This window comes from Pseudocercospora fijiensis, assembly GCF_000340215.1.
Source record: "Pseudocercospora fijiensis CIRAD86 unplaced genomic scaffold MYCFIscaffold_2, whole genome shotgun sequence".
NCBI lineage: Eukaryota > Fungi > Ascomycota > Dothideomycetes > Mycosphaerellales > Mycosphaerellaceae > Pseudocercospora > Pseudocercospora fijiensis.
Genome location: NW_006921533.1, coordinates 586,220 through 613,939, shown reverse-complemented (window position 1 = coordinate 613,939; position 27,720 = coordinate 586,220). Strand labels below are relative to the sequence as shown.

General features: G+C 49.7%; 9 protein-coding genes across 9 annotated transcripts; 5 read left to right on the top strand and 4 right to left on the bottom strand.

Annotated features, from left to right (window-relative positions):
• Positions 1–1,232: 1,232 nt before the first annotated feature.
• MYCFIDRAFT_210207 (uncharacterized protein) lies at positions 1,233–1,916 on the top strand. Its single transcript, XM_007924799.1, has one exon. It carries the CDS (start codon positions 1,451–1,453, stop codon positions 1,667–1,669), a length of 219 nt encoding a protein of 72 aa, XP_007922990.1. The 5' UTR covers positions 1,233–1,450; the 3' UTR covers positions 1,670–1,916.
• A 219-nt stretch (positions 1,917–2,135) lies between these two features.
• MYCFIDRAFT_42664 (uncharacterized protein) lies at positions 2,136–8,000 on the bottom strand (the record flags this gene model as incomplete). Its single annotated transcript, XM_007924287.1, has 1 exon — positions 2,136–8,000. One exon carries the CDS (start codon positions 7,998–8,000, stop codon positions 2,136–2,138), a length of 5,865 nt encoding a protein of 1,954 aa, XP_007922478.1.
• Positions 8,001–8,658: 658 nt separating this feature from the next.
• Positions 8,659–10,484, top strand: MYCFIDRAFT_202092 (uncharacterized protein; the record flags this gene model as incomplete). Its single annotated transcript, XM_007924798.1, has 4 exons — positions 8,659–8,902; positions 8,972–9,021; positions 9,078–9,301; positions 9,360–10,484. Exons 1-4 carry the CDS (start codon positions 8,814–8,816, stop codon positions 10,482–10,484), a joined length of 1,488 nt encoding a protein of 495 aa, XP_007922989.1. The 5' UTR covers positions 8,659–8,813.
• Positions 10,485–11,172: 688 nt separating this feature from the next.
• On the top strand, positions 11,173–12,409 carry MYCFIDRAFT_88756 (uncharacterized protein). Its single transcript, XM_007924797.1, has 2 exons — positions 11,173–12,120; positions 12,169–12,409. Exon 1 carries the CDS (start codon positions 11,184–11,186, stop codon positions 12,105–12,107), a length of 924 nt encoding a protein of 307 aa, XP_007922988.1. The 5' UTR covers positions 11,173–11,183; the 3' UTR covers positions 12,108–12,120; positions 12,169–12,409.
• Positions 12,410–13,178: 769 nt separating this feature from the next.
• On the bottom strand, positions 13,179–14,651 carry MYCFIDRAFT_171275 (uncharacterized protein; the record flags this gene model as incomplete). Its single annotated transcript, XM_007924796.1, has 9 exons — positions 13,179–13,255; positions 13,289–13,421; positions 13,448–13,538; positions 13,594–13,976; positions 14,038–14,168; positions 14,225–14,330; positions 14,378–14,426; positions 14,456–14,573; positions 14,615–14,651. 9 exons carry the CDS (start codon positions 14,649–14,651, stop codon positions 13,179–13,181), a joined length of 1,125 nt encoding a protein of 374 aa, XP_007922987.1.
• Positions 14,652–15,192: 541 nt separating this feature from the next.
• MYCFIDRAFT_132813 (uncharacterized protein) lies at positions 15,193–15,939 on the bottom strand (the record flags this gene model as incomplete). Its single annotated transcript, XM_007924795.1, has 2 exons — positions 15,193–15,578; positions 15,657–15,939. The coding sequence occupies 2 exons, from the start codon at positions 15,937–15,939 to the stop codon at positions 15,193–15,195; spliced, it is 669 nt and encodes a 222-aa protein (XP_007922986.1).
• Positions 15,940–17,000: 1,061 nt separating this feature from the next.
• MYCFIDRAFT_171273 (uncharacterized protein) lies at positions 17,001–19,330 on the top strand (the record flags this gene model as incomplete). The annotated part of the gene is made up of 21 exons (XM_007924794.1): positions 17,001–17,011; positions 17,057–17,248; positions 17,280–17,289; positions 17,322–17,481; positions 17,511–17,553; positions 17,603–17,710; positions 17,737–17,771; positions 17,837–17,897; positions 17,933–18,098; positions 18,137–18,217; positions 18,252–18,273; positions 18,334–18,399; positions 18,441–18,527; positions 18,554–18,582; positions 18,632–18,639; positions 18,672–18,762; positions 18,803–18,922; positions 18,949–19,040; positions 19,068–19,085; positions 19,143–19,258; positions 19,296–19,330. 21 exons carry the CDS (start codon positions 17,001–17,003, stop codon positions 19,328–19,330), a joined length of 1,551 nt encoding a protein of 516 aa, XP_007922985.1.
• Positions 19,331–20,596: 1,266 nt separating this feature from the next.
• Positions 20,597–21,781, bottom strand: MYCFIDRAFT_88754 (uncharacterized protein). Its single transcript, XM_007924793.1, has 3 exons — positions 21,559–21,781; positions 21,134–21,494; positions 20,597–21,072 (listed from the first exon to the last, which is right to left on the bottom strand). Exons 1-3 carry the CDS (start codon positions 21,764–21,766, stop codon positions 20,760–20,762), a joined length of 882 nt encoding a protein of 293 aa, XP_007922984.1. The 5' UTR covers positions 21,767–21,781; the 3' UTR covers positions 20,597–20,759.
• Positions 21,782–22,521: 740 nt separating this feature from the next.
• Positions 22,522–23,972, top strand: MYCFIDRAFT_1104 (glycoside hydrolase family 67 protein; the record flags this gene model as incomplete). The annotated part of the gene is made up of 2 exons (XM_007924102.2): positions 22,522–23,001; positions 23,067–23,972. Coding segments are annotated over 2 exons (1,386 nt in total), but the record flags the coding sequence as incomplete, so codon positions are not given.
• Positions 23,973–27,720: the final 3,748 nt, after the last annotated feature.

Here is a 27,720-nt window from a genome sequence, read left to right as displayed (position 1 = left end):
ACGAAAGAGACGGTAAAAGTGTATGGTTACACGGCACTGTGCATATGAAGATTGATTGGAAAAGAAGAAGCAACGAGTATCCAGCAGAAAGAAGAGTCGTCGGATAATTAAAAAGGAACGGTTCGGGTGTAGAGCGAAAGATAGTTTGCAGATGCAGCATGCAAGGAAGAAGTAGCAGCCGGTCGAGCGAATGGGGTCCAGAGAGGCACAGTTGTGGTGTCACATGCTCGCCAGCCCGACGCTCACGTCTTCTGGCCGCGTCCATCTCATTTCGTCGGCGAGATTCAAGAAAGAACTTGCACCTGCTGCTCCTCGCACCAGAACGGCCGCGGGCAGCCGCTTCTGAAACCTGGCCTGGCACGCCTCGCAGTCGCAGCACGCCGCCCTCCCCTCCCTCTCATTCACCGAGCGGCGAATGAGGAGCGCTCGGACTTGGCGTGTCCCGCATCTCAATGGCTGGACGCCGGGCGTGGCAGGCGTGGCAGGCGTGGCAGGCGTGGCAGGCGTTCACTGGGCGTAGCGACTGCGGCGACTGCGACTGCGCGATGGAGAAGTGGTGAAGTCAAACAAGCCTTGGTGGCGCCGCATCCTGCCCGTCTTCGCATGTGATTGGTGCAAGGGGCGGGGCGTCTAGCAACGCTCCCAACCTCGAGTCTCCCGCCGCAAAGCACTCCTCTGCGCGCCTGCGACATCTCACTCGACAGCCAGCCACGCGACGCAGCGAACAACAATGGCCTTCGCGCTGCACCGGACTTGAGCGGCGGCATCTTCGCCGGTCGTGCCATCACAATGAATGAATGCTACAGCACCTTCCGATGTGATGCGCGGAACGACACGCCTCTCGATGTCTCTACCGCGAATAATAATGCATAGCAACGCCGATACCCCTAGGGATCCTTGCACTTCAGCTGCGCGTGCTCCTCAATAAGAACAGGGAAGATCGCGTCAACAGGAAACTCAATTCTGAAACCAGTTCAAGAGACCAATAAGGCTGCTACACATCAGAATCGTCTGCGCCTGCATATGTGTTAATCGTTGATACAGCATGCCGACGCAGAGCATCACCACCGCGCTGTGCTGTCCACTGACGATCTACACGTCAGAGCCGCAGCCTCGGTACTGTACTGCCTCCGAGCGAAACGACCGAGATCTTATACCTCCTAAATCGCATATAGCAGTTCATCGAACACAACTTGCCGGCAACGAGACCACATCTGCGAGTCAAGCCCGCCGCTCTTTCCGTCCTCACCAACACAACAATGCAGCCCCTCACCACTTCCTCAAGACGCGTCAAGATTCGAAGACTTCTCGAAGCCCTTCCATGTCATAAAAGCTGCGGTACAGTACCACCCATTGCAAGCCGCAAGCCGCAAAAACCAGCTCGGGTGTAAGTAAGCGTGCGTTGTCCCGGATGTGACGTGAGACAACATCTCACATCTCTCCTATTACGATGCTGTGCGACGTCTCGCCAATCTCCTCAGTACTACAACAACAACCACCACCCTCATCTGCAGCCTCAAAGAGCTATTTTCACTTGCCTTCTGGAACGCGCCACAGCGAGTGTTATGCTGGAATCCGCTCCGATCATCTCCCTATAGCAACCTTCATGCGCTTCGACACATTGGATGACTCGAAAATACGACCATCACACCAAACCCGTCGGAACTGATGAGAGTAGAGGGAGTGAGATGTCTCGGCAATTGATGGAATGTCTCGCTCACGACTTACATTCATTACAGCCTGAAAGAAAAAATAGACTTCTTTCCTCGCGCCCATGTCTCGGAAATTAGAATATACCATGAATGTCTGGCTCGAGAAATGTCTCTGGTCTCGTTCCAGCCTGGCTTTAAACCCATCCGAAGGCCGTTTTTGGAAACCCCCCCCCCCCCCCCCCCAAGAAAGGAATTTGGAGCGAGAGTCAAGTTCTTCCAATGTCGTTTGTCTTGGCGTCAATGGCAGCCTGAGCCACACCCCCTCACAGCAAGGACCTGACCGAGTGACCCGTGACCGAACATAAGATAGAAGAACGCAAAAAAGATCAAAATTTGCAAAAAAAAATTTGCATTTCCACAACAACTCTACCCCCACACCATACATACTACCTACTACCCTTCACCACGAGCATTTATAGTTCCTTACGATTTCCCACCAACCACCCTAACAACCGACCCCCGACTCCCCCTCCTCGTCCCAAAAACATTAACAGCCCTAGGACTACTCGGCGTCTGCACCGGCAAAAGCGCCTCATCCAATCTCAACCCCAGTCGAACCTCACAAACCCTCTGCCAAAGCCCTTGGACAGCCCTCTGCAATTCCGGCCCCATATCACGATTCATAAGCCCGACAGCAAGCGGCGAGAAAACTTCAACGTGCTTCTCAAACTCTGCGTCAGGGAACGCGACATAACCTTCCAAAACGTCGATGACGACGGGACGCCAGGTGACGATGTTGCGTTGCTGCGTTTCTTCGTCGAGCGAGATGTAGGAGGCGATGATGTCGGTGCAGAGGGGGATGAGGGCCGATTCGGTTTCGGGGCGGGAAGCGGCGCGTTCGGGGGATTGGTCGGCGTACATGCGGAGGAGGATGAGCACGTAGACGCTGGCGGATCCGCTTTCTTGTTTGAGGAGGTTGGGCGGTTGTTTCATGAAGCCTTCGCGGAAGAGGCGCGTGCGGAGGTCGCGGTCTTCGTTGAAACGCTTGGCGAAGTGGTATGAGGTTTTGAGGAGCTTCATGAGGCGGAGCAAGAGGTGGGATGGGATGGAGGAGTAGACTGCGTCGTTGTTGAAGAGCTCGGATACCGTCTCGATCATCAGGAGCTGAAGGACGCATTTTGTGATGATTTGGTTGAAGTATCGTCTTCGCGCGGCTGTCACGACAATTGGCGCTTGCTGCTTGGACTGCACGTTGCTGAAGTCTTCAAGTTCTGTTCGCTTGTTGCGAGGTGTCTGGGCCGGTGATGGGCTACGATCGTGGTCGGAAGACAGTGACAACGAAGACGTCTCAACGTGCCCGTCGCCATTCGTGGTAGCTGTGTCATCATCCTCGGACAAACCGTTAATCTTCAAGGCGTTCGTGTTCTCTGCAATCGAAGCATCATCGGCAGTCGATATGCCTCTCGGTCGCGATGGACTTTCGTGGGAATACGAATTGTCCTTGGAATAATTGCTCGACGTTGCAGCTGAGAACAGCTCCTTGGCTTCTGTCCTGTTGAACAGATCGACAAATGCGCGAACGATCTTCTCCCAGTGCTGTGGTGTGAATTTCTTGACATTTTGAAGAATCAGCTGCTGAAGGCAATTGCTGCCAATCCTGGCCAAGGTATCATTCTCCTGGCAGATGCAGAGCGCAAGCAGGTCCAGGAAGCGATCCAGCATATATTCCAGGCTCTCAAAGAAGTGTGTGAACAAGCTGATCATATTTCGCAGTGCTTGAATCAATGTGGTCGACAGCCATACCGACAGCTCCTCATGGTTAACGGCTTCGTGACTGATGGCCTTGCGATCTTGCAGCACCATGAAGATGGGATATAATTGCTGTCTCCAAAGAGTGTCCCAGAAGTCTTTTGGAAAGTCGCCTCCATACTTGGTCAAGGTATCGAAGAGGTAATTGAGTGCTCGTGAGCGGACCTCGAGATCCTCGCCAGTCATGAGCACATCATGGAAAGCGAACAGTACAGGCAACCAGTACTGCTCTTCTTGTGTCTGGCGAATGGGTTGCTTAGGGATGTTCTCGGCTTGAGGAGCATCCTTCGAGCCTGGTGCTTTCAGTGAAAGAGGACACTCCGGTGTTCTGAGCATCTTCGGCACGGAAGACTTTAACGTCTCGATGGCTTGCAAACTCTTCTTCTGGAACTTCATGTTCTTGCTGAACTCTGTCAAGCATACGACCAGATCAGCGAAAGCGCCTTGCGACACCACAACGCCGAATCGCTCATTGTACACTTGCGTTACATTGTCAAAGGCAAGATTGACAATGCTCTCGTATGGTTCCTTGGCGGCGACTGTGAAGACGCCAAACATGGTCCTCCACCCAGATCGGATCATGTCTCCGCGAGCCTGTATCATTTGGATGAGGCAGCGCAGTACCAGATCCTTGACAGCAACCTGTGAGGCATTGCTAAGGATCAGCTCGAAAGGCTTGAGGAAGTCCTTCTGGAACTTGAAACCGGGGAGCTCCTCAATCTCCATGAAGCGCATACTGAGCTGTCGTAAGCTGTTGAGTGCGAAGTGCACGACGTGTGTATTGTTGTGGCATCCGACATCGATGAAGTGCTGTCCAAGGATTTGCCAGATATTTGTCCACTCGAACCTCACACGGGTCATGTTGTAGCTTGAGATCTCGACAAGCTTATTCAAGCTGTATGTTCGTGGTTGGTCTGAGAGGCCGGAAGATTGGATTTCCTGCCAGCTGACTTGCGTCAGAGCGCGCACGAAATGCACAATCGCATCACCTGACATGTTGGCTGTGTTCGTGAAGATGCGGTCGACACTGCGGACCATGTCTGCACCCCTTGTCTCTTCAACAATATCGGCTTGATATGCACCACTGGGAGTAGTCCGAGTCGTCGGCCGCCTGCTGACTTGCAAGCTCTTTCGTCCAGCTCCGTTGACCTGTGGACTCTGCGGCACTCCTTGCGCTCGCATCACGTCAGGTATCGCGCCTTCCTCGACACCGCTCGAGATGAGCTGGAATCGGTCAAGCTGTGAGATGCAGGTGAGTATGTCTCGCCAGCTCTCTTTCAGGTGGTTGCCCTCGCTGTAAGCAATGTCGATCAAGGCTCGTAGCGCTTCCATGTTCTTGGCCTTCATCTCGGACAAGTTGTACAAGTTCGTGCTCCTGCTCAAGCTTGAAACGAAAGCTTGTCTTGGGTCTTCGAGGTCAAACAGGCATGCAATGCGCACCGCAAGCTTTTGGCCTTCCATGCAAAGACGTATTGTCTCGAGGGTTTGGGTCTCCTGTGCCGAGCCCGAAAGCGCGGTCAGAAAGCTCATCCAAGTCACTTCGAACATGGGTCCAACGTGCTTGTAGGAGCTGGCAATCAAGAATTTGCCTTTGCTCACAGCGGCTGCTGCACCTCCGGCTCGTTTCTGTGCCCGAAGCAGATTCTTAAAAAGCTGTTCTGTGCGATTGCTCATTTCTTCACTTGCCTGCGCATATGCTTCTCTCTGGAGGTCACGGCCGACATTTGCCAAGGTACCGACAAGTCCAGTAGGCTGTTGTGGTAGTTGGCCAAGATTAGCAGCCTGTTCCCGCTCAGTATCTAGCACGATCTCATTGTGTGCGATCTCGTCAAAGATTCCTTGCAGATACTCATCAGGCAAGTCTGCGTTGTCATTGATGCCACGATTGTTCTTGATGAAGTCTTCAACAGTCATGCGTTTCTTCACCTGTGCAGAATGTTGATCAGTGTTGAGCATGATCACACTGTATGCAAGTACATATGCAGTGTCGGCATTCGCGAATGCATTCGGGTTGCCGGTGGTGTATCTTTCGGCAAACTTGAGCATCAGTCTGTCGATCTTCTGAGCCTCGCCTGGGAGACGAAATGCCTGCAAGAACCTGCGCAGGGCATCCACAAATCGGGTGCGTGTGAAATCCATCTGGTCTACAAAAGCGTGCATGATCTTGATGTTCTCTTCATCACCCTCTCCAAGGAATTCACCAAGAGATTTCTTGTTCACACGCTCGTTGTTGAAGAAGAATTTCGCAATGTCTTGTGCATCTTCGGAGAGGATGAAGCCTTTCGCGATGAGCATCTTGATGCCTCTTTTCGGCTTGAAATTGAACGCGCGTATAGCCTCATTGAGTGCTGTCTTTCGCTGCTTGATCTTTTCAAGCTCTTCTGGATCGTCTTCCGCAACTGGTGTATCGAACTCTCGAGGTGTCATTGGAATGCCGTCAGTTGACGCGCCACTTGGGCCTGCAGATTCCATTGCCCTGGTGTCTAAGCTTTCTCGCTGTTGGTCATCCAGTGAGAACCGTGCATCAACGTCAGCCAGGGTGCTCGCAGCTACTTCTGCGGGTGTCTGTTGACCCCAATTCACCATACTTCGCAGAGTCTCTACCAACGCCTCTAGTCCTTGCATCTTCATAGCATATTCTTGAGGGAAGGCTTGCTCAGACTCATGCGGTTGTGTCATGCTCGCAGTTGTCAAGCTTGGTGGGAGTGTCCCTCTTTCACGCCAGTCATTGGAGAGACTGCTGTTTTGCCTCGCCACGCTCTCCAGGTAAGCTTGTTGCTGAAGTCCGCTAACAGGTACCGGTTGACTTGCTAGTCGACTGACATGCTCTACCATGCGCTGATACATATTGTCAATAGCTTGGCGGTCACAGTCATAATTCAGATAAATCTCTACCAGCGCTCGAGGATCCTGTCCGATGCGACCGAAAATATGCTGAATGATGTATGATTTCTGCCACCCTGGAGCTTGCCGCTTGTCCAGTATAGCGATGTATATCTCCTTCAAGAAGACCTCCAATTCTCGCTTCATTTGCGAACGCAGGTTTTTTGTCATCAGCCAGAAGATTTCCGAAGCCACTTCAAAAACCTTGCTGATACTGCTCGCACCGTTTCGGCTAAGGCTCAAGCAAAGATACTGCTTGATCGCCTGCGTGAAACCAGTCGGATCACCGTTTGAAGAGCTTCGTATGGTTGCGTGCGGAGATGTGAAGATGACGGAGTGGTTGAAGAGAACACTGTGGACGATGTGCAAGCTCAAAAGCTTTGATCGCATTCCCTGCGATTTTATATCGACCGCATCCTCTATTCGCAATGGCTTGGTCGATAGCTTGCACATGGCGCGGAAGATTAAGAATGCGTCTTTGATGTAGATTTCATCTTCCTCGTCATCTTCGGATAGCGCGTCACTCCCTTCCCCCTGCACGGTGATAGATGGCACATCGGCACCAGAACCGGAAGTTGAAGGCCGTTTGCTGGCCTTCTTGTTCTTCGTGACCATAGTTGGAGCGGTATCGTTTATCCTCGTGTCGTCGAAAGATTTACGTGTCTCGAATGTCTGCAAAGTCATCTTTGGTTCATCCCTCTCGATATCTGGCGTCTGAGGAGCACCAGCAAGTGATGGTGTTTCGTCACTTCCCACAACGGACGACACATCGGAAGCAGCTTCAGCGCCATTCGTCTTGAGACTTGTAGATGACCGCGAAGCCTTGCTCGCAAGTCTGACCTTGACACGCTCGAAGACCGTACCGACCATTTGCATCAAAGTGCCTTGAGCGATCTGCTGGTTGGCACTGCTTTTACTCAGCAAGAAGATGTTATATGTCTGACGTACGCTCTTAAGCAATCCTGCGCCATGTACCACAATCTTGTCATTGAGAATAGCAGCCAACAAGCTCTTGATAATCTGCATCTGCACTTCGGCAGGAGTGGCTTCGCCTTGGAAGCAATCGCATATCGTGTCAATGGCCCTCTCAATAAGCGGCGGCCTTTGTCTGTCCTCTGCAGATTCGCTCTGCGCCTCCGACACAGCTGGCGTAGAGAAGTAGGAATAGCTAATCAGCTTTCCTATACAGTCCAGAGCTGTCGTTACTACTGAAACTGTTGAAGCCTCGGTGGCCAGGTTCAGAGGCGCAAACATAACTTCTGGGTCGATCTGCGTAGCATCTCCTTGAGCACTTCGGATGGCTGACAGGGCCCGCTGTGTCGAGTCTGCCAGCACCTTCCGCTTGCGTGCATCTTTAGAAGCTGCGATACTTTCTAATGCAGCAACGACAAATACCATGCTACTCCTGGTCGATCGAGTGGATGCGCGGGTTGCGGTAGTCGCAGTGGTTGATTGAGAATCTGATCGTGGGCGGATAGCAGTAGCTGCTGTGGAACGAGTCGCTGGTGAGTCTGGGATCGCAGTGCTCGTCGGAGGCGGCGATACCGCACTCGCTGGTGCACTCTGTGCATTGGGCTCGCTGGGAGGCGTTGTGGTGGCATGGTGCGTCGAATGCGTATCATTGTCGACAGCTGGCGGAGGATGCTCCTTTACCATCACCTCAGACTCTTCTGCCTCAACTTCTTGAGATGCAGATCCATTCTGTGCAACAGCATCTTCATTCTGCTCTACGACTTCCGAGTTGTCCTCCATCGCCACCGAGTAGTCGGCATCGAATGTGCTGTTGTCCTCGTGATGGGTGGATGGCATTCCCGAAGAGGCCGCTGGCGCTGGTGCTGGCGCTGGCTCGGCCATGCCAAATTTCCAATGGTGGTCAGAGGTAGTGTTGTGTATGAGGCGGCAGTCGCATCACCTGATCAGCACTGTAGGCACTACATTCTACGCTCGCAGCATCGTACAAACAACCGATGCGATGCGATGCAGGTAGTGGTGGTGTGCACAGTTGGCGTCGAAGCTATAGTCTTTGGTACAAGGGACACAACTACATTACAGCTTTGTCCTTAGGCCAGCAGCCACGCCACGCCTGGGCAATGTCAAAAAGTCAAACAGCCACGAAATGCCACGCGATATCTATGAGAGTTTACGCTTAGGCTACAAGCATAGAATAGCGATGTGGCTGTCCGATTGCGATTGCGATTGCGAGTAGCGAGAGTGAGAGAACGGCCGGCGACTGCATGGTCGGAAAGCGGAAAGCGGAGGACTGAGCTCAATCCCTCCGTAGACTATTTTCAGAGAAAGCTGTTCAACGTCTCTCACCAAAGCCCGCAACGACCCCATCACTCCTTTCCCTCCTCATCGTCCTTGAGACCACCCCCAGGCATTCATTGCGCGGCGTTGGAGCGTCGTTGCCGTGACATTGGCCTTACCTGACCCCGACAAGCAACTCAGGCCCCGGACACATCAACCACAATGTCAGCCGCTTCGGTGCTTTCGCGCGCCTCGAGAGGTGCTGCGACCAGACGCGCATGGACACAGCTCAGATCACAGCCGACTGTTGCGTGAGTGGTGCTCTATGGATATAACGAGGCATTGGATGGGACAAGAGCTGATACATTGCCCGCCTTCAGAAGCAGAATACCCGCCCTCTCCGCCCTCGCCAGATACTATGCCTCCAAATGTTCGTAATTCCGATGAGAATCGAGAAAAGGCATTGGTATCTAACGCTATGCGCAGCTTACCCATCACATACGCTCATCTCAATGCCGGCGCTCTCGCCAACGATGACAGCAGGAAACATTGGCGCATGGCAGAAGAAGCCTGGTGACACACTCTCGCCCGGTGATGTCCTGGTGGAGATTGAGACCGACAAGGCACAGATGGACTTCGAGTTTCAAGAAGAGGGTGTACTTGCAAAGATTCTGAAGGATTCGGGTGAGAAGGATGTGGCAGTGGGCAATGTGAGTGGAAACGAGCAGCTGAAATCACGCTCGGGCAATGCTGATGAAATGGATACAGCCAATTGCCGTTTTGGTTGAGGACGCCGGCGATGTTGAGGCTTTCGCCGATTTCTCCGTCGAGGATGCTGGTGGTGACAAGGCTCCATCTGAGAGCAAGAAGCAGGGTGGCCAAGAGGCCGCTGAGTCTTCGGAGCCAGCAGACTCTAGCTCCGGCACCGCACCACCAGCATCAAAGGGAAGTGAAGCACCAAAGTCACACGAATCGGAATCCTCAGGTGAGCGATTACAGCCAGTGCTTGAACGTGGCCCGGTCGTTGGTCCAGCGATCGCCAAGCTTGCTCTCGAGAAGGGCGTCTCGCTCAAGGACATCAAGGGTACCGGCCCAGGTGGCAGCATCACACGAAAGGACGTCGAGAACGCTAAGCCATCTGCTGGTGCCTCTGCAATCGCCGGCGCTGGAGCTGCCGCATCCTACGAAGATATCGAAGCCACAAGCATGCGCAAGACCATCGCCTCCCGCCTGACACAATCCATGAACCAGAACCCACACTACTTCGTGGCATCCTCGGTCTCCGTCACCAAGCTCATGAAGCTCCGCGCCGCTCTTAATGCCTCCGCCGATGGCAAGTACAAGCTCTCAGTCAACGACTTCCTCGTCAAGGCTCTCGCATATGCCGCCCGCAAGGTCCCAGCCGCCAACAGCTCATGGCGTGAGGAGAACGGCAAGGTCTTCATCCGCCAGCACAACGCTGTCGATGTCTCGGTTGCCGTTGCCACCCCAGTCGGCCTTATGACACCGATTGTGAAGAACGTGACAGGCACTGGCCTTGAAGCCGTCTCTTCTACAATCAAGGATCTTGGGAAGAGGGCAAGAGACGGAAAACTCAAGCCAGAAGAATACCAGGGTGGCACCATCACCATCTCGAACATGGGCATGAATGATGCCATCGACCGATTTACCGCCGTCATCAACCCACCACAAGCCACTATCCTCGCCGTCGGAGCAGTAAAGAAGGTTGCAGTGCCAAAGGAGCTCGAGGATGGCACCGAAGCAGTTGAGTTCGACGATCAAATCGTCCTTACTGCTTCTTTTGACCACAAGGTTGTGGATGGTGCCGTTGGCGGTGAGTTTATGAGAGAGTTGAAGAAGGTCATCGAGAATCCACTGGAGCTTCTCCTATAAGACGACTATGGAAAGACATTGGACCCAGCTGCAATATACGACAGGCTATAGAGGGCCGGATCAGCAGCGAGCCGTGACGAGCTTCCACCAAGCTGAGCCGATGAAGACAGGACAGGTGATTGCATTTTTGTGTACAGTGAGCGACAACACCACGTCTGCGAGGAAAGTGCTTCTCGTGGCTGCTTCGTTTTGAGCGATAGGGATCGCAGCGGGAAAGGAGTGAGCGGGATGGGATCTGCATACATTTCCTTTACTACTGCATTCGATAGCCATGTTGTATCAAAAGAGCGCGATGCATTTCTTCCCTCGGCCGCCTTGCGGACATTGAAAACAACTTCACTTTAGAAATGTGCTCGGGCAGGCCATACACGACGCACCTGGCGTGACTTCCGATCTCACCGCATTCAACTGAGGGGCCCAAGTAAGTTTCATATCATGCCTCAACTACCTCACTTGGTCGTTGAATCATTACACGTCACTCAATCTGCTGCGCAAACGTCCTAATTTAAGAACCGTCCACACCTTCCAACAAGAACTCCATCACAAACACCAAAAACACACGCGACTATCCACTGCAAGTCGGACTTCATCTTCTTCATACCGCATACATGCGACGGCCTCTGGTAAGACAGCACAGCAGCAGCTCGCGCTTCACGTTGACTGGACGTTCAACACGGACACGCCTCAGCAGCAGGAGCGATGAGTCCAGAAGAGGTTGCGAAGCAATTCTGCGAGCGAGAAGGCGCATACAACGACAAATTCCGCCTCAACACGATCCTTGTTCCACATGGCACGCTCAAAGGACGTACGCTTCTCGAGATTGTTCCGAATTTCAGCAAAGCCTGCCCAGAACAACCATTTCGCTTCTCAGATCTTCCCACTGAGTTGAAAGTCAGGATCTACGGCTATGTCCTGATCTTGGGAGAGACAGGCTGCGTCACTCTAGACACGCACAACTGGTGGTCGTCGGACTTTCGCCGCAGCCGGCAAAAGTGTGTCACGAAGGGTTTCAAGAGAACGGACAAATCGCCGTGGCACAAGGGTCTGAAGTGGGAAGAACAAGAAGCAAAGTGGGTGGGTGGAGAGCCAAGCCCATTCAGTCTCCTGCTCGTCAACAAGGAAATCAATGCAGAGGCAACCCCCATCGCATACGGCTCCAATTGCTTTGACATTAAAAGCTATCCCATTGCCCGCTCGTTTGCGAAGACGATCGGTGCAAATTTGAAGCACCTCACCATGATTCGCCTGAGAGCGTGCTCCCTAACGACATTTGATCAGGCGCTGCGCGCTCTCTTTGGTGCTGATGGATTGCGGAGGATGTACTTGAGCGACAGCTTTGTACTGGAGGTGCTGCGCTCCGAGGCACAGGATCGCGAAGATGTGTCCTCATGGGCAGAGGTTTTGGACCACGCTGTCAGAGGCCTTTTGTTGGTGGCTCAGGCTACAAACAGAGCGAAGGGTCGGAAATGGCGCGCACTCGACATCATACAGCTCAGGAGGGAAAAGCGCTATCGTCTTGAGGATGTGGAGCAAGTTGAAGAGAAGCGTCAGGACAGAGAGAAGCTGCAGGCTTTCCGCCAAGCCTTCCGCAAGCGAGCCAACGCGTATCTCCGTGAAGAATAATTGAAGTTGTGTAGTAAGTGGTACCCACAGCGAGGACATTCAAGCTCTAATATTTCCCCAGATGACTTCGAGTGCGACCACAGAACACATTAGCAACTGCGACACACTGCTCTACAAGTCGTATTTGGAGCGGCTGGCAAACGAAACGGCATTACTCTGGACTTCAAAGTAGGGGAAAGAAAGAACTTTTCAATCATGCTGGCTGCTGGGAGGCGTAAAGGCAGAGCGAAGGGGGCTTTTCCTTGATGATCATGCCTCAACAATCATGGATGGACTTCTGGGAAGGGACAAAAAGCGGCAACAAACTTCTTTTAAGGCAAAAGAAAAAGCCTCTTACTATTTAAAATTCAGATCTATGAGGCAAGAATGTCTGCAGCTTTCCTACTCCTACTGCTTAAATCTCTCTATCCCGTTTCAAGTTTTCAAGTAACGACTTAGGTATATACGAGGAAACAAAATTTAATAGAGAAATATATCTAGGGCGTACTTTTCTTTTCTTTCTCGAGCGTCGAGATAAAGGGACCTCTACCGGTACTAGACATCGAGCTACTACTACTGAATTCTATCTATTTTACTAAAATTCTTAGTAGAAAAGAGGTTAACTAAAGTCGTTCCCTAGTACCTTTAGGTATAAGGTCTTACGATCGGCCTCCCCGGTCCTCCTATTCCCTTTACGAGATTTTAACTATAATGTCTTTTAAGAGCTCTAATCTTAAGAACCTAAGTTCGAGCGGTATTATTCGTAGATCGCTATTATAAGCTTTTAAGTATATAAAAGTACGTATAGATATTTATATTACCTATATCCTCGGCCCGCTTAAGTTTAAGAGCTCGCTATCGCTAAGTAACTAAGAATGCGGCCTAGGTAAAGGAAAAGATCCTAAAGGGAGTAGTTATATTATATAAAAAGGCTCTAAGATAGCATTTTAGCTGTTTCTTTTACTACGAACGCTTATATAGAAGATAGATATTCTAATACTCGGAATAAACGCTTACTACAACTATAAAGTATATTAGATAGTCGGGCTTGGATCTCGGTATAGACTGTATAGTAGCTCGGCCGAGAATTCTTCACTCATCTGTGATTTCTGTCAGGGTTTGATAAAGCGGTGCTTGAACCCCAATTAGCAGTCTTACAAAATCTATCACTCAAAAACACCGTCCCCGAGACTGCTCTCCACAGATATCAAGCTTTGCTGCCATCCGATCTGTGGCGTCCATGAACGGCGTGAGATCAATACACGAAATGATAGCCCAAGAGAGAGAGAGAGAGATGTCGACCGACGACGCTTTCAGATGCGACAAAAAGTGAAGCTTGCATTGCGTTCGTTGCCCAAAACTACCTGATTTTCGACCTCTGCTTCCGCTCCTTTAAATCGGTCCTTCGCCATCGCTGTCATAATCGTCATGCGGAATGGAAGAAATCGTGCGCTCAAGTTTCGATGGAGCTTTCGGTTTCCGTGCTTGCTCGTCTTGCCGTGGTGACTTGGTGAGCTTCCGAATCAGACTTGGCTTGTTGGAATGCTCATCCTCAGGCTCCTCATGATCAGGGTCAAAGCGCATCACACCCGATACTTCAAGTCCGGAGCTTGAGCGAGTATGGCCTTTTCGAGGTGAGGTTGGACGAGTCTTTTCGTCGCAATGGTCCCCTCGTGATTCGCGCGAGACGGTCTTCTTGAGTTTGTTCTTGATCCTGTTCGCAAAACCTCCCTCAGGCTTCAAGTGATCATCGGCCGCCGCGTTGTCTTCCTCGTCGTCTTGAGGGATATGAGATATGTGTCGTTCGAGGGCGGGCTTCTTGTCTTTGACAGGACTTTGGGCTCTCAATAGACCATCGACTTCTAGTCCTGATTGTGTGTTGTGAGGAGGCTCGATAGTTGCCATGGCCGAGATGTCGTTCGTTTATTTGTGGGCAAAGGATTGATTGTACGCGAGCAGAAACAGAAGCGCGGGAGAAGACGAGCGTATCAGTGTTGCTCTCCCAAGGGATCGAGGCATGCAGTAAGCCTCTGTCAGCGGGTCGGCTAGGGTATTCTACTGTATGGTCAGCCACGGAAAGAACTCGCCAAGGCCAAAGTGCAACCTAGACTATAGCAGCTGCCGTCGGCTTCATGCACGAATGATCCCTGGCCGTGGTTCTTCCCGAAGAAGCTCGAAGCTGTCTAGAGCTCTGGCCGTGACTTGAGCTGCATGGCAAGCGGGGAGGATGACGCAGAGAAGGTTCTATGTGAGGCATTCTCGCAGCCGTAGATTCCATCGCAATCCCAGACCATCACGCGACTGCGCCACGGTGATACGTATGTCGTTCGTTCGAATTTGCTCGAGCCGGATGGTGAAAGGTCCCGAACATATTTTGCGCAATATATCGACCAGTATCGCCAGATTCGCGCTTCCAGCGAGAGGCAGTAAGTAATGCCAGCTTGTGAGAGCAGAGGGGCTGGCTTGATACCGGTATGCCGTGATTGACTTCATTCACATGCCCGTTTCATTCCAGCAGCTCTTCGAACCCGAGGTTTCATAGGCGCTCTTCATCACCATTACCATCACCACAAACGAAGTAGCACTGAACTCCTTGCTCTTATATATGCTGGAAAGAACACTCCGCAAGTTATGAATCTCGTATTATCGTCTCAAGGAGTTATGCTTCATCATCATCAGCATGGCCTCCAGAACTTGAAAGAACCATGGTCCGTGCACACGCGCTGCAGCGTAGAATATTTAGCAATCGAACATCGGAACATCGACATACACACTTCAAGTCCAACGCCAAATACCAACTACTTTCCCCTGAGCAAGACAGACTTCCCGTAGTAGGAAGACTCCACTTCGACTGCATTGACTTTTTGACCTCACATCATTACTCTGCTCATCTTGCTCCTCTGCCATGCGATTATCCCAGGCCCGTACGTCGCAACACTCATACCCATCACAAAAGCCAGCAGCACAATCAGCAGCACGCTCTGGAGCTGGATCCGAGTCGTGCTCAACTTAGCCATCTGATACCGAATCTGGTTGCCGAGCTTAAGCGATTTAGGCCCGAAAGGAGCAGCAGGAGCGAAAGGACCGATCTACAACCCACAGTCAGTCAGTCGTGCTTCTCCCCAACCACAGAAAACATAACATATAAACTCACCATCTTCTCAATCGGCTCAACCCCCTCCCTCACTCCACACTCCAACCCCGCCTGCATCCCAGGCAAACCATCCATCGACCAAGCATTCTTATAAGCCCAATACCTCTCCATCGACTCCTCCTTCTTCCCACCATCAAACTTCTCCTTTCGCTTCTCAAACACCTGGTTCAGAGTCTTCCTATAATCCTTAAACTCGTACAACGGAACACTGTAGCCGCACGACGATCCGACTTGATGCACGTCCACAACAATGATCGACCTCGTGGCGGGAATAGTCGTGATAGATTCTCGTGCGACAAAGTCATTAAACTCTGTCGTTTCGCGCTCCAGAATGCGACCTTGCAAATCGATCATCAGTCAGCCACATGTACTGGCAGCAAAAGAAAAACTCCCCATTCTCGTCTTCATCTTCTCACCGTATCCCCATAACCTCACAATCCTAGGCGACCCCTTAAATTCATTAAACATGACCGTAATCCTTCCATTTTCTCTCAAATGCGAGATGGTCTCACAGCCACTCCCACTCAAATCCATATACCAGAAAGTCTTGTGATCGACGAGTCCGAAGTACTGGCCGCCTTTCGGTGAGACATTGATGTGGCCCTTTGCTGACAGCGGGGCAGTCGACACCCAGAGCATTTGTTGTTGCAGAATCCATGAGTAGATGTTTTCCGGGATGATTTCGTAGAATTGACCCATTGTGGGAGATATTGGTTGGACTGGAAGGTGGGTTTGTTTGGTGAAGGTGATGCTTGAAACTTGAATGCCGCGAGTGAGATTAGTCACAGGCCGATTTCGGCTAAGGAAGCGCTATACCCGAATACTTAATGGGAAATTGAAATATGAGTGAACGGAAAGAGGACAGGACTGCATACAGACACAGTCAGAACACCGATGCTAGCTATATGAAGACGTACATACTTCATTCACTGAGCTATATCATTCATCCGATTGTAGTTCCCGACCAAGATCATTACCATTATCTTGCAAGGAAAAATAATTTCGGCGCGCGGTGTCTAGATTGGCAGCTGCGTTACCAATTACACCCTTAGCTTAGAAGGCGCCTTGGCCACCATCTGTGTACGTTCCCAGCCGTATGTTCTTCCCAGATTTGTGCTGATATTGATATATCCGGAAAACACCCTGCTGGCTCTGACGTTCGAGAGCGATGGAGGCGCCAGGCAAGGTATAGGTGTAGGTGTGTTGTGATTGAGCTGAGCAGAACAAGTCATTGATTGATTGACTATAGAATTGCATGAGGAAAGGAAACAAGCTTCTGTCTGAGCCAGAGGCCACATATATCAACGGGAAATTAGGCCTTGGCACTTGGCAGTGCTGACTGATCCACAACAAGGTGAGCTTACGCCATTCACGCTCGCCGCTGCCTCCGGCCTGTGCTGTGTTGCTGCGAACGCACGGGGAAATCGGTGTTCAAATCTTGATCGGCGTCGACATCACCTTCTGAGTTCACGAACCGGTCCATGAAGTTCGCACTCCTCTCCGTGTCGGTGTCGGGTAAGATGAACATCAGGTAGTCACCAGCACGCCACTCGCCTTCGACCGATGGCAATTCTGCAAGAAGCTGGGCTACCGTGGGAGGTCGAAGACTTGATAGAAGGTGCTTCGTCTGATCAAAGATGATGGCCGACAGTGCTTCGTGCCAGGTAGTCACCGAAAGGCCGTGCAGAATTTCGTAGTGCGTGTATGTCATGTCAAGCTCGCTCAGCGCCATTAGACATTCCAAGGTATCGAGGAGGCAGATGGACTCCAGGTGAGCTTAGGCTATTCGCGACTCGTGTGGCTGAACCGCTTAAAGGAATTCCCTGTGGTCAAATGCGAAAGTCACAGTGTGGCCAGACTCTAAAGTTATGGAATCAGAGTCAGAATCTGAAGTTGCGACTTCCTCCTCAAACGGCTTCCAGATCTGGCAGGATGAACATGAGGTAGTCACCAGCATGCCATACAACTGTAACTGGTGGCAAGGCGCCGAGAAGCTGCTCGATGGTGGGTGGATGATCCGCTGAAACTTGGTGCTTTAGCTCATCCAGCGTCATTGCATCGTGCAATGTCTCCACCGACAGCCCGTGCAGGATTTGGTAGTCCTGGGGCGTCATGTCGATTTTTCTAAGCTCCATCAAGCCGGTCAGGGTCTTGCCAAGCCGGACAGAGTAGACGGAGTACTTCGTATTTCCTCGCGCGTCGATCTCTACCGGGATGTTCAGCTGGCAGGTCTGTGCTGTCGTGTCGCCGGAGTCGATCGCGATCAAAAGTGCGGTCTGCTCCTGAGCTGCCTGAACGAGTAAGTCGTCTGGAGTGAGGTCGTCTTCATCGTCTTCTAACCCGCTGAAGTCGGTTAGCTCAGCGCCGTGCTAAGAGCGGTTCGAGGAAACGGTCTTGATCGGGTGTTCAGAGAATGTAGACAGGCGGGTTGGCGTGCTTGTTGTGGCAAAGCGACCTTGGTCGGCGCCGGGTGGTGTTGTGGTGCGCAAAGGGTAGAACGAAGTGTGAGGAAAGGAAATTTTTAGATCCTCGTGAGAATCACGCTAGCGGGTCTTGCCGACGCATTCCTGCCTCTTTTTGCGCGATATTGCCATAGTGAAGATTGCGCTGTGGTCCACCTACGTGCCTCTCGCTGTTATCGTGCTCAGTGTGATATCGTGAAGCATTCTGAGCTTTTAGCAGACAGACACAGGTTGGAGAGGTGCCTAGATGTCAGACCAGGCGAGTCTCTGCGCATCGCTCACCGTCTGTGGCATCTTTGCTGGATGTGGTTTCGTTCTACGTCGCGTGGTGTCTCTATGGTCCGGAGGTTTGAGCAGGACCCAGATCCTAGCGAAAATTCTGCGAGCGACATCAGCGTGAGCGATTCGTAAGTGCACGTATACACTCCTCGGAGAAGTATAATCAGAGGGTTCGGCCATCTCGCTCTAGGCCGCGTAGTGTCCCTGAAGACTCGATGTTTGAACTGAGCTCCTTCGTATTCAAGATCTCGAAGAGCTATGCCTAGGTAGGTGAACATTCAGGAGGTCACTTGTGCACCCCTAGAGCTAGAATAGTGGAACGCTTCAGTTGCTTCGCTCCGAGTCGTATGAGTTTTCCACGGGGGCGAGGTTTGGACTGGATCCAGCTGGACGTATCAGCTTAGGGAGCGAGGCGAGAGTGAGCACTCTAGCAATGCACCTGTGGAATGGTTCGGTGAGTTGGCTCCGAGTCTGATGATATATCCACAGTCGGGAGGTTCAAACTGGATCCAGTCTTACGAGTGCTTTCCATGGAGGGAGACGTTCGTGGGCACACCATGAGATGCACTTAGTAAAAGTTTTAGGGCCTGCTTTGCGACTCGTGTGATATGTCTACGTTCGTTAGGTTTGCGCCGGTTCCAACTGTTCAGATCACGCCGTAGAGGGAGGACTTCCGTAAACACTTCATAGATGCACTTGTGCTCTCCCAGACTTGGAGCCTCATTCCGGCTCGTGCAACATCTCGACAGTCGCGAGGTCCAGACTGGATCCGATTGTACGAGTCACACTATAGAGGGAGAACATCTGTGAGCACTCGATAGGTGCAATTATGCTGTCCCAAGAGTGACATCCGTAATATGGCTTCCGCTTCGATGGAGGAGACTGCCATTGGTACGGCCTTGACCTTCATTTGCCCGAAATACTTCTCTGGGAAGTCTCATGTGGTCTCTCCTGGGTGTGCTCCAAGGAAGTCAGTCATGTTCCACAACGTTCGCCCGGTCTAGCATTAGCAGGACTCTATCCTAAGCTGAAGCACATATTGAGCACAGCTTCCAAGGAGTCTTAAGAAGCCATTCGAATTTTGAGCTCAAGCCTATCGACCTTGTGCAGCCGAGACTCTATAGATACTTCGGAATTGCCTGCATGGCCGCAAGAACCAAGCCTGATAGATGGTCCAATACCCGAATTCCTTGGCCAGACCGCTGTCGTCTTTGGACCCAAGTTGCTGCAGTATCATTCCTGTCGTAGCATGCTGATTGGAGTTCGTAACATTTCGAGTCACAGCCTAAGGAGACTGGGACCTGGATTTTCTAGACGTCCATCGAGCCGGTCTATCTGAGCAAGAGTAGCCCGATACAGCCGAGAATGCGCTGAATTCATAAAGGAAGTCCGGGTTTTGCAATGACTGCTCTCGTCGCGCTCGGTGGCGCCGGCTATGCAATTGATTGAATATTGTTTTCGGTCTGCTTGTGGACCAGATGCAGAGCGGCTATGCAGATCGACAGCTCTTTAAAGTCTTTCTGAGCCATTCCAGTTTTATACAAGTTTTCTTTCCCGAGCAAGAACTGCTAGATGTCCAGATTGCAAGAGAAACTTGCAGGGTTGTAGAATTCGCGAGCCCTTTAGGTGATGAGTGAAAACAGCCCTGGTATGGTTTTGAATGATGCCGGACGGCTAGCAATCAAGACCTGTTCCCAGATGTGAGCGACCTTTCTACCATCGAAGAAAACCTGATGGCGTTGCGATGAAGTCGACAAGTGGAGCAAGTGAGGGAAAGGATCGGGGGCAGAGTCGGGCCGAAAATATCCGATATGAGCATAACGTATTATGTATATATTATTGTAGAGCTCATCCATGCTCATCACCAGCCAATCAGGCAATCGGATATGGCTCGTCTTCCTGTCCATTCACTTATGAGCAACGGCTAACCGTTGAGCAGGTGTATCGGGTTAGTCTCCTAGTACCCATTACATCGATAATGTCAACAGTCGGACTCATGCTGACCCCCTGCCAGCTAACATCGTCCGCTTTCATTGAGCAATCAGAGTTACCGGACAGCGCCGGGTTCGACTCCCGGTATCCGGTCAGTTAGAATAATAGAATAGGAGTCCGTGGCTTTACTAACTCCGGGCAGAATAGAACCTATAGATCATTTTTTGATCAAATGTAACAACCTCTTTTTGTATACCACAAGAACAAGTCATCGCCTTTGCAGAGGCCTTGACTGACTTTTTAATCAGTACTCAGTTCCGGAGGCTCGAATCTGCTTGTAGCCGGAACTGTCAAACACAGCAAATCCGCCTCCTCCAAATTTCGAAGATTTTCTTTTTCTTTTTTTGCCACAACGGTTCCATTCCAGTCGGGCACACGTAGAATTTTTCGAAGGTTTCCGCCTACAAGCAGATCAGTATTCTACGGTTCTCTTTCTTCAGTGCACGTCTTATCATTCAGCACACACAGCAAATGCCGTATATCGTCGAGTTGAGTGATCGACTCCAGCATTTGGACTGTGGATGAAAATTCGATCAATTCAAAGATTACGTCATAGGAGATTACGATGACCGTCCCTCCATGGAAATTGGAGAATTTGGAGTCGACTACACGCCAAGGAACATGTTGAGTAGTGTGGTAAATTCTCGCCATTCTACGTCTAAGTCTATACCATCTCGTAGCCAGATCAATTCTGCCTGCAGTGGTGGATAATCTCGGAAGCCATGTTAAGCTCTCTGTATTATGGCTCTTTCACGCATCACATGATTGTCTTTCCAGTGTTCGCAATCAAGCTGGCGAAATTTTCGCTCGCTTGGCGGGATTGTCCTGTGATCGCGCCCCCAATCTGGGAAAAAGCTCTACGGCATTGGTAGAAGATCGACCCCGAAAGTGAAAGTCGCCTTCCCCGGGCACGTCAGAGCAGTCAGCATCTTCAGAGGAAGGGTTGGTTTTCGGAATCGCATGCTTCACTGACACTATGCGATCGAGAAGGCGTTTGTTGTGGAGTTGTCGGACAGCCCGCGAAGCTTCGGCAGCTGTGGGAAGGATGACGAAGGCAATTCTGTTTTTCGAACTTGTGGTATGGAATGCGATAGAGACGCTGCAATCGAGGTTAGCGCCGAGAACATTAGCAATGTTCGCATCTCGGGCGGTTGTCCCACCACTCAAAGTCGTCAAAAAACTCCCTCAGCGCTCCTTCGTCCGTCTCACGGGCCAGTCCACCCACCCATACTCTTTTACCAGATGGCGTTGGCAGGATGTTCTCGTCGCGAGCTCCTGAGATGCGATCATTACATTCACTCTCGTGATCGCCATTCGAGTGGAAGCCCGTCGAGAATCGCTTGCGGATGCTTGCTCGGGCTTCTGGCGGGCGTCGCTCTTCGCTCGGCGGACACGACCCGCCTTTGAAGCCCCTCGCGGAGATTGTATCTGCATGTGGTGTGTTTGCAGTCTGGAGCTCCGGCTGCACGTGAGCCATTGGCATCTCCAGCAGTGTATAAGCTTCCTTCAGGTGCTCGTTCTCTATGTGAGTGGAATGTCAGGGAAGATGTACCGCTACGAGATGATCAATGGGAAGACATCGTACCTCGGCGCAGATTCTCCATCATCTTTTCGACTTCTCTCGTCTGATTCTTCAATGCTGCGATGCTCTTGTCGGTCTCGTTGCGTTCGCTGTACAGTGCTGCCGGAATCTTGGCGATTTCGGTCCTGATCTGGCTCGCGAGTGTACCTTCAAGGCCAGAAGATAGTGCCAACAGCGTCATCACCAGTCGGTTCAAGTCGTCATGGGCCATGATGAGAGGCGGCTCTGGAAGGCGTGCTGGCAAAGTTCAGCAATGAGGCTTTGCGGATAATGGCAGGTTACGAAGAGGCCGATAGCGACTACTGCCCGGAGCCGTTTGACAGAACGATGCAAGTCCTTCCTTCGCAGGCGCTGTGGAGTCACTTCTCCCGCTATGTGCGCAGCTTCCATCTCGAAACTGTGATCGCTCTCTTCGGGATATGATATACTTGTGGCCTCAAATGGTGCCGTTCTCGTTCATTCAATCACCCATCTCATCCCTTATACAGGCTCTTGCATCTCAGACACGCAACCTTGCCAGGTCCGTCAACGACCTGCCCATCTCTTCTCGCAGAATCTTGCCCACAATGCTTCTCTGTCCTCTGTCAAGTAGTGCCATCGTGTTCGTGGGTCGAAAACGTCGTTGAGGACTTTCATATTGGGCATTGTATTGACATTATCCACACGCGTCTCAAAACTCCGATGCTCCTCCTCTTTTCTCAACATGTCCGCTAGCCGTTACTGCACATTCCCGCCGTTTGCCTCTACAATGGGCGGAATCGCCAAAAACTCTCGCTGTTTGCCGTGATGAACCATCTTCTCCGCCCGGAAATGGCTATAGGCTGAATTCGATGCCAACATCGGCATTGCCAACCGCAGGAGTTGCGTAGGGCTGCTGTTTTAATGAAAAGGCAGAGATGAGCCTGTTGCTGTTGCTTCGTATTCGTGGCTGTCTGTCTGAAATCTACAGTGGATATGCTTTGGTGGCTCTCTCTGCTTGCCTTGGTCGCCGCAGAGGATGGCCTACAGGCTTGGCTCCGATATGCTCCACTGCCTCATGAATACCATCACAACAGCTTACCATCTAGCATCCTTGTTCTCAATAGAACTCAGGGCAGCCCTGTGTATACCGCTGGACAGGAACTGCAACGAGGACTACTACAGATATTCGGCAAAAAGGTCGCCACCAATGCAGCAGCGATTGAACTCGGATCCGGCATTGTTGTTGGCACGGTCGATCAATATATGAACACATTTCACGGACAAGACCCCCATTTCAATCTTATTGAAGATGGCTTCTCACTCAGCGTTCAGGACCACCATGTTCGCATTCTTGGACGGAATGAGCGAGGAGCGTTATACGGCGCATTCGAATACTTGTCAATGCTTGCGCAAGGCAACTTTTCGAATGTCGAGTACATCACGAACCCGGCAGCCCCAATACGATGGACGAACGAATGGGACAACGTGAGAAACTTCACCAGTCTACTTTTGCCCAAAGCTATGCTAACATTATTGCTCTCGGCTTCTAGCTGGACTCCTCAATCGAGCGTGGTTTCGCGGGAAAGTCCATTTTCTTTGAAAACGGCCATGTTAGATCAGATCTCACACGAGCAGCAGAATACGCACGGCTTCTAGCCTCCATCCGTGTCAATGCTGTGGTGGTCAACAATGTCAATGCAAATTACACAACCTTGAAACCAGACAACATCGAAGGCCTTGGACGGATTGCTGATGTGTTCAGACCCTATGGCATCCAACTTGGCTTGTCTCTTTACTTTGCATCACCCGCAAATCTGACTGTCACCGATACGTACGACCCGCTGGATGAAAAAGTCATTGCCTTTTGGCACAACGTGACAGATCAGATATACCACCGTATTCCAGACATGGCTGGCTATCTGGTCAAGGCGAATTCAGAAGGACAACCGGGTCCACTGCATTACAACCGAACTCTTGCCGAGGGCGCAAATATGTTCGCTCGAGCTCTGAAACCCCACGGAGGAGTACTCATGTTCAGAGCTTTCGTCTATAACCAATTGAACGAATCGGACTGGAAGGCGGATCGAGCCAAAGCGGCCGTTGACTTCTTCAAACCTCTCGATGGCGACTTCGATGACAACGTTGTTGTTCAGATCAAGTTCGGTCCTATTGACTTCCAAGTCAGAGAACCAGTGTCACCTCTTTTCGCCAACCTACTCAAAACCAGCACCGCCATCGAGCTGCAGGTAGCACAAGAATACCTTGGTCAGCAGTGTCATTTGGTTTACCTGCCGCCCTTGTGGAAGACAATCACCGACTTTGACTTGCGACTCAACAATGATACATCGCTTACGAAGGATGTCTTCACCGGCAAGTACCTAGGAAGACATCTAGGCGGTTCCGCGGCTGTGGTCAATGTTGGGATGAACTCAACTTGGCTCGGGAGTCATCTCTAGCAATTATATCGTATATACGACTGCGAGAAAGATAATGCTTTATGCCAATTTGCTAAAGGCCCTGTAGCCGTATACAGTCACTACTGCTATATAGGTCCTTAATATCACTCCTAGAACCTTGGAAGGTCTTAGCCCCTATACTATTGTAGCTAGGGAGCTTAATTAGTCTCGAAAGCAGCTACGTCTTTAGCATCTTCGTGCCTATAGCTATACTACTATTGCATATAATTACGGAGTTGCTCGTAGAAAGAAGATAGATAGTAGAGGCCTTGTTAGCAAGCTAGTTAGCTATGCTAAGGACTTAGTAGACTTAGGAAAATATATAATTTATCTTCCTAACTAGCACCTACCTCTATTTAGGCGCTTCGTAGTTAAATTCGTGTGTGTGTGCTACTCGTAACTTCCATTTCTATACTATACTATATTAGGTTTAGCGCTATTCGAGATCTCATTCTAGCGAAGCGCCTAAAGCTAAACCGTTGCTAGCGGGTACAGGTTGCGTTACTACTACTATATTTTATGTCGAATAGGCTATATAGCTTAACAACTATTAGTCGCAGTATAGCACTTTATAGAGACGGGACCTAGATAATTTAGCGATTAAGAATATCCGCTATTTTAATAAGCTAGTCGCTTTAGAAATGCTAAAGTTATTATCGATAAACGTAAATTGCTGCTCTCGACTAACTTGTTTACCTACCCCTATATGCTTTACTATTAGACAAACGACGCTCTTATATATTAACAAAGCGTAGGAGGTCCACCTTTCTAGTACTGTCTACAACCTCCGCGTATCTATTTGATCTGTATTCTAACCTAAACGGTCGCCGCAATCTAGTAGGGCAAACTAATCCTTCGGCCTCGAGTATCTATCTCTTTACTACTACTTTATCTCTTAAACACGTTATAAGCAGCACGTAGCTCCAAAGTTTAAGTATTGCACAGGCTCCGCCGTAGGTCCGTATACCCTTAAACGATATGTTAAGAATCGGTATGTTTAGGTAGGCGGATAGCTACAGAAGTAGGCTCGGCTGAATTAGTGTAACTTAACGTATACACGTCGTAGAGACTTGATTTTTGAATCGCTATATTCGGAAATAGCAGCGCTACAACCTCTGCGTATTAGATATGCTAGTCTTCGTTGGTATAGCGAGATCGTGTTTTAATAGCGGAATCTACGATAAAAATCAGCGGTTTAGCTTTAGGCCTTTAGGCAAAGGATTAGGTGGAGTAGTATATAATTAGTAGATCGGAAGTCGGTAAAAGAACCCTAAATTTGACTGTATTACGTGTGCTAATCTATTCCGCTACTACTACCGCGGAACGTAATCCTTAATGTATAAAGGCCTAAACGGAGGTAGACTAGCACAAGGTTATTCTATTAAAGGATGTCTAGTTTATTAAGACAGCTAGCGAGCTATTGCTTCTAGAGGGCATAAACCTATACGCCAATCCTAATAACCTAGCTAAGAACGAGTTTGTTACACTCGAGTCTATTATGCCGGCTCTATTCAATTCTACAAGCAACGAGGCACCGTTACTATAGGAAGCCGCTAGTATAGTCTAGCAGCTTCTAGCCTAGTAAGAAGAGCCTCTAGACGAGCCTACTTAGGATATAGAGGTAACTAATAAGGTCGCTAGTCCGTTGCTACTCGACGATAACCTACTAGCTGTTTAACCGCCTTTAAGTAATAAAGATAGCTTTTAGTTAGCTAAGGAAGAACTAGCGTACGATCCTTACGCTAAGAAGGGCGAGCTAGGGTAGTTGCCTAAGTTTAAGCGACCTGCTAAGGCTGTTAGTAATCGTTCTACGCGCAAGACCCGAAGTAACAAGTTAGCTCGTAACCTCTTACGTAGGTACCTAGCTAATGCCGGTGTTTAACGCAAGGCGCGCCGCTAACTAGCTAACATGCCGATAGCCTATATAAAGGGCTTTATAGCCTCCTGCTATATTGCCGAACAGTCTAATAAGCCTAAAGAGACTATTCCTATTCTAAAGAGCTTTAAGGACGCTAAGGAATTACTATACTAGCTATAGTAGAAGGAAGCCTATAAGGCTAAGTATAAGTTACTTATAGACAACATTACCTAGATCTATATTTCTAAGCTAGAGGTTCTAAATAGCCGCAAGGTGGTCTATAGCAGATAGGTGTTTACTATTAAGCGCAATGCTAATAGCGAGGTTAGCCGCTTTAAGGCGCGCTAGGTTGTTAAGGGTTTTACTTAGGTTGAGGGTAAGGACTATAATAACACCTATACTGCCGTTACTAAGCCGTCTACTCTCCGAGCCTTGTTTAGTCTTATTGCCTATTATAATTTGGAGGCTTAGCAGTTTGATATTCTTACTGCCTTCTTAAACGCTATAATTAGCGACAACTACAAGATCTGCGTTAAGCAGCTATACGGCTTTAAGGATCGTAGTAGAGGCAAGGGCATAGTTTGCCTGCTTAAGAAGGCCCTATACAGACTCAAGCAATCGCCTATACTACAGTATAAAGAGCTCCGCAAGTACCTAAAGAGCCTTAACTTCATCCCTATAATAAGTAATATGTGTTTATTCAAACACACTATTAGCAACTCTATTATCGTTATCCACGTAGATAATATAATTATTATTGCATACAGTCTATTAGCTCTATAGGCCGTCGCTTAGTTGCTTAAGGATCGATTTAATATGCGCGAGCTTAGTAATCTTTACTACTATCTCGGTATGCGCATTATTCGCAACCGCAAGGACCGTACTATTTATATTATATAGGACGCCTATCTAAACCGGCTTAGTGAAAAGTACGGTATATAGGGCCGTATAGCGCCTGCTACTCTAATAGCACTACGCTATGTTAAGACTAGCATTTAGCGTGCACCTAATAGCTATATAGCTAGTACTGCTTTTAAGGCTAAGTACTAGGAAGGCATTAGAGAGGCTCTATAGCCTGTAATAATTACTCGACTAGATATATGCTACACTACTAGCCTATTGTTACGATTTATTACTAGTCTAACTAAAGAACACTATTACGCTCTGCTATAGCTAATTAAGTACCTAGTCGGCACTTCTAGCCGCGGTATATACTTTCGAGGCACGTACAACTATAAACTAAACTTTGCTAGTTACTATAACGCCTTATAGGCTAATAATCTAGTTACTCGCCGCTCTACTAGTAGCTTCTACTTTATACTAGTAGGCGGACTACTTCTATACAAGTCTAGCCGATAGGCCTTAGTTACTTTGTTATCTACTAAAGCTAAGTATGTTTAGCTTACTACTACCGCTAAGGAAGCCGTACCCTTAATACGTATATTAGAGGAAATAGGTTATAAGGGCTCTATTAAGCCTATTATCCTATATAAGGACAATGAGTTAGCAATTGCTATTACTAACGCGAAGTCTATAACTAATAGCTATACTAAGCATACAGATGCTAGGGTATACTATATTCGGGAGAAGATTACTAATAGCACGGTTACTATTATATAGATTAGCACTTACGACCAAATTGCTAATAGCTTTACTAAGCTACTTAACAAGCTTAAGCATAGTCTCTTTGTTTAGTAGTTAAACTTAGTAGATTGTAAGGCTACTATTAAGAGCGCCGCTTAGCCTGCTACTAAGTACTAAATAGATAGAAGATATAGGTTTATTGTCTAGTTCAACTGCTTGTATTTGTTTAATTGCTTTGTTATAATAGCCTAAGAGTAGTCTAGTTGTTTCTATACCTAATACCCCTTTGTTTGGTTTGTTTGTTTG

Bases quoted from the DNA above. Each gene is read 5' to 3' on its own strand.
- MYCFIDRAFT_210207 (XM_007924799.1), top strand. From the start codon at position 1,451: ATGCTGTGCGACGTCTCGCCAATCTCCTCAGTACTACAACAACAACCA.
- MYCFIDRAFT_88756 (XM_007924797.1), top strand. From the start codon at position 11,184: ATGAGTCCAGAAGAGGTTGCGAAGCAATTCTGCGAGCGAGAAGGCGCA.
- MYCFIDRAFT_88754 (XM_007924793.1), bottom strand. From the start codon at position 21,766: ATGGCCCATGACGACTTGAACCGACTGGTGATGACGCTGTTGGCACTA. The intron at 21,495-21,558 runs GTACGATGTCTT...CCACTCACATAG, and splicing joins GATGGAGAATCTGCGCCGAG to AGAACGAGCACCTGAAGGAA. The intron at 21,073-21,133 runs GTGGGACAACCG...CCTCGATTGCAG, and splicing joins TTTTTTGACGACTTTGAGTG to CGTCTCTATCGCATTCCATA.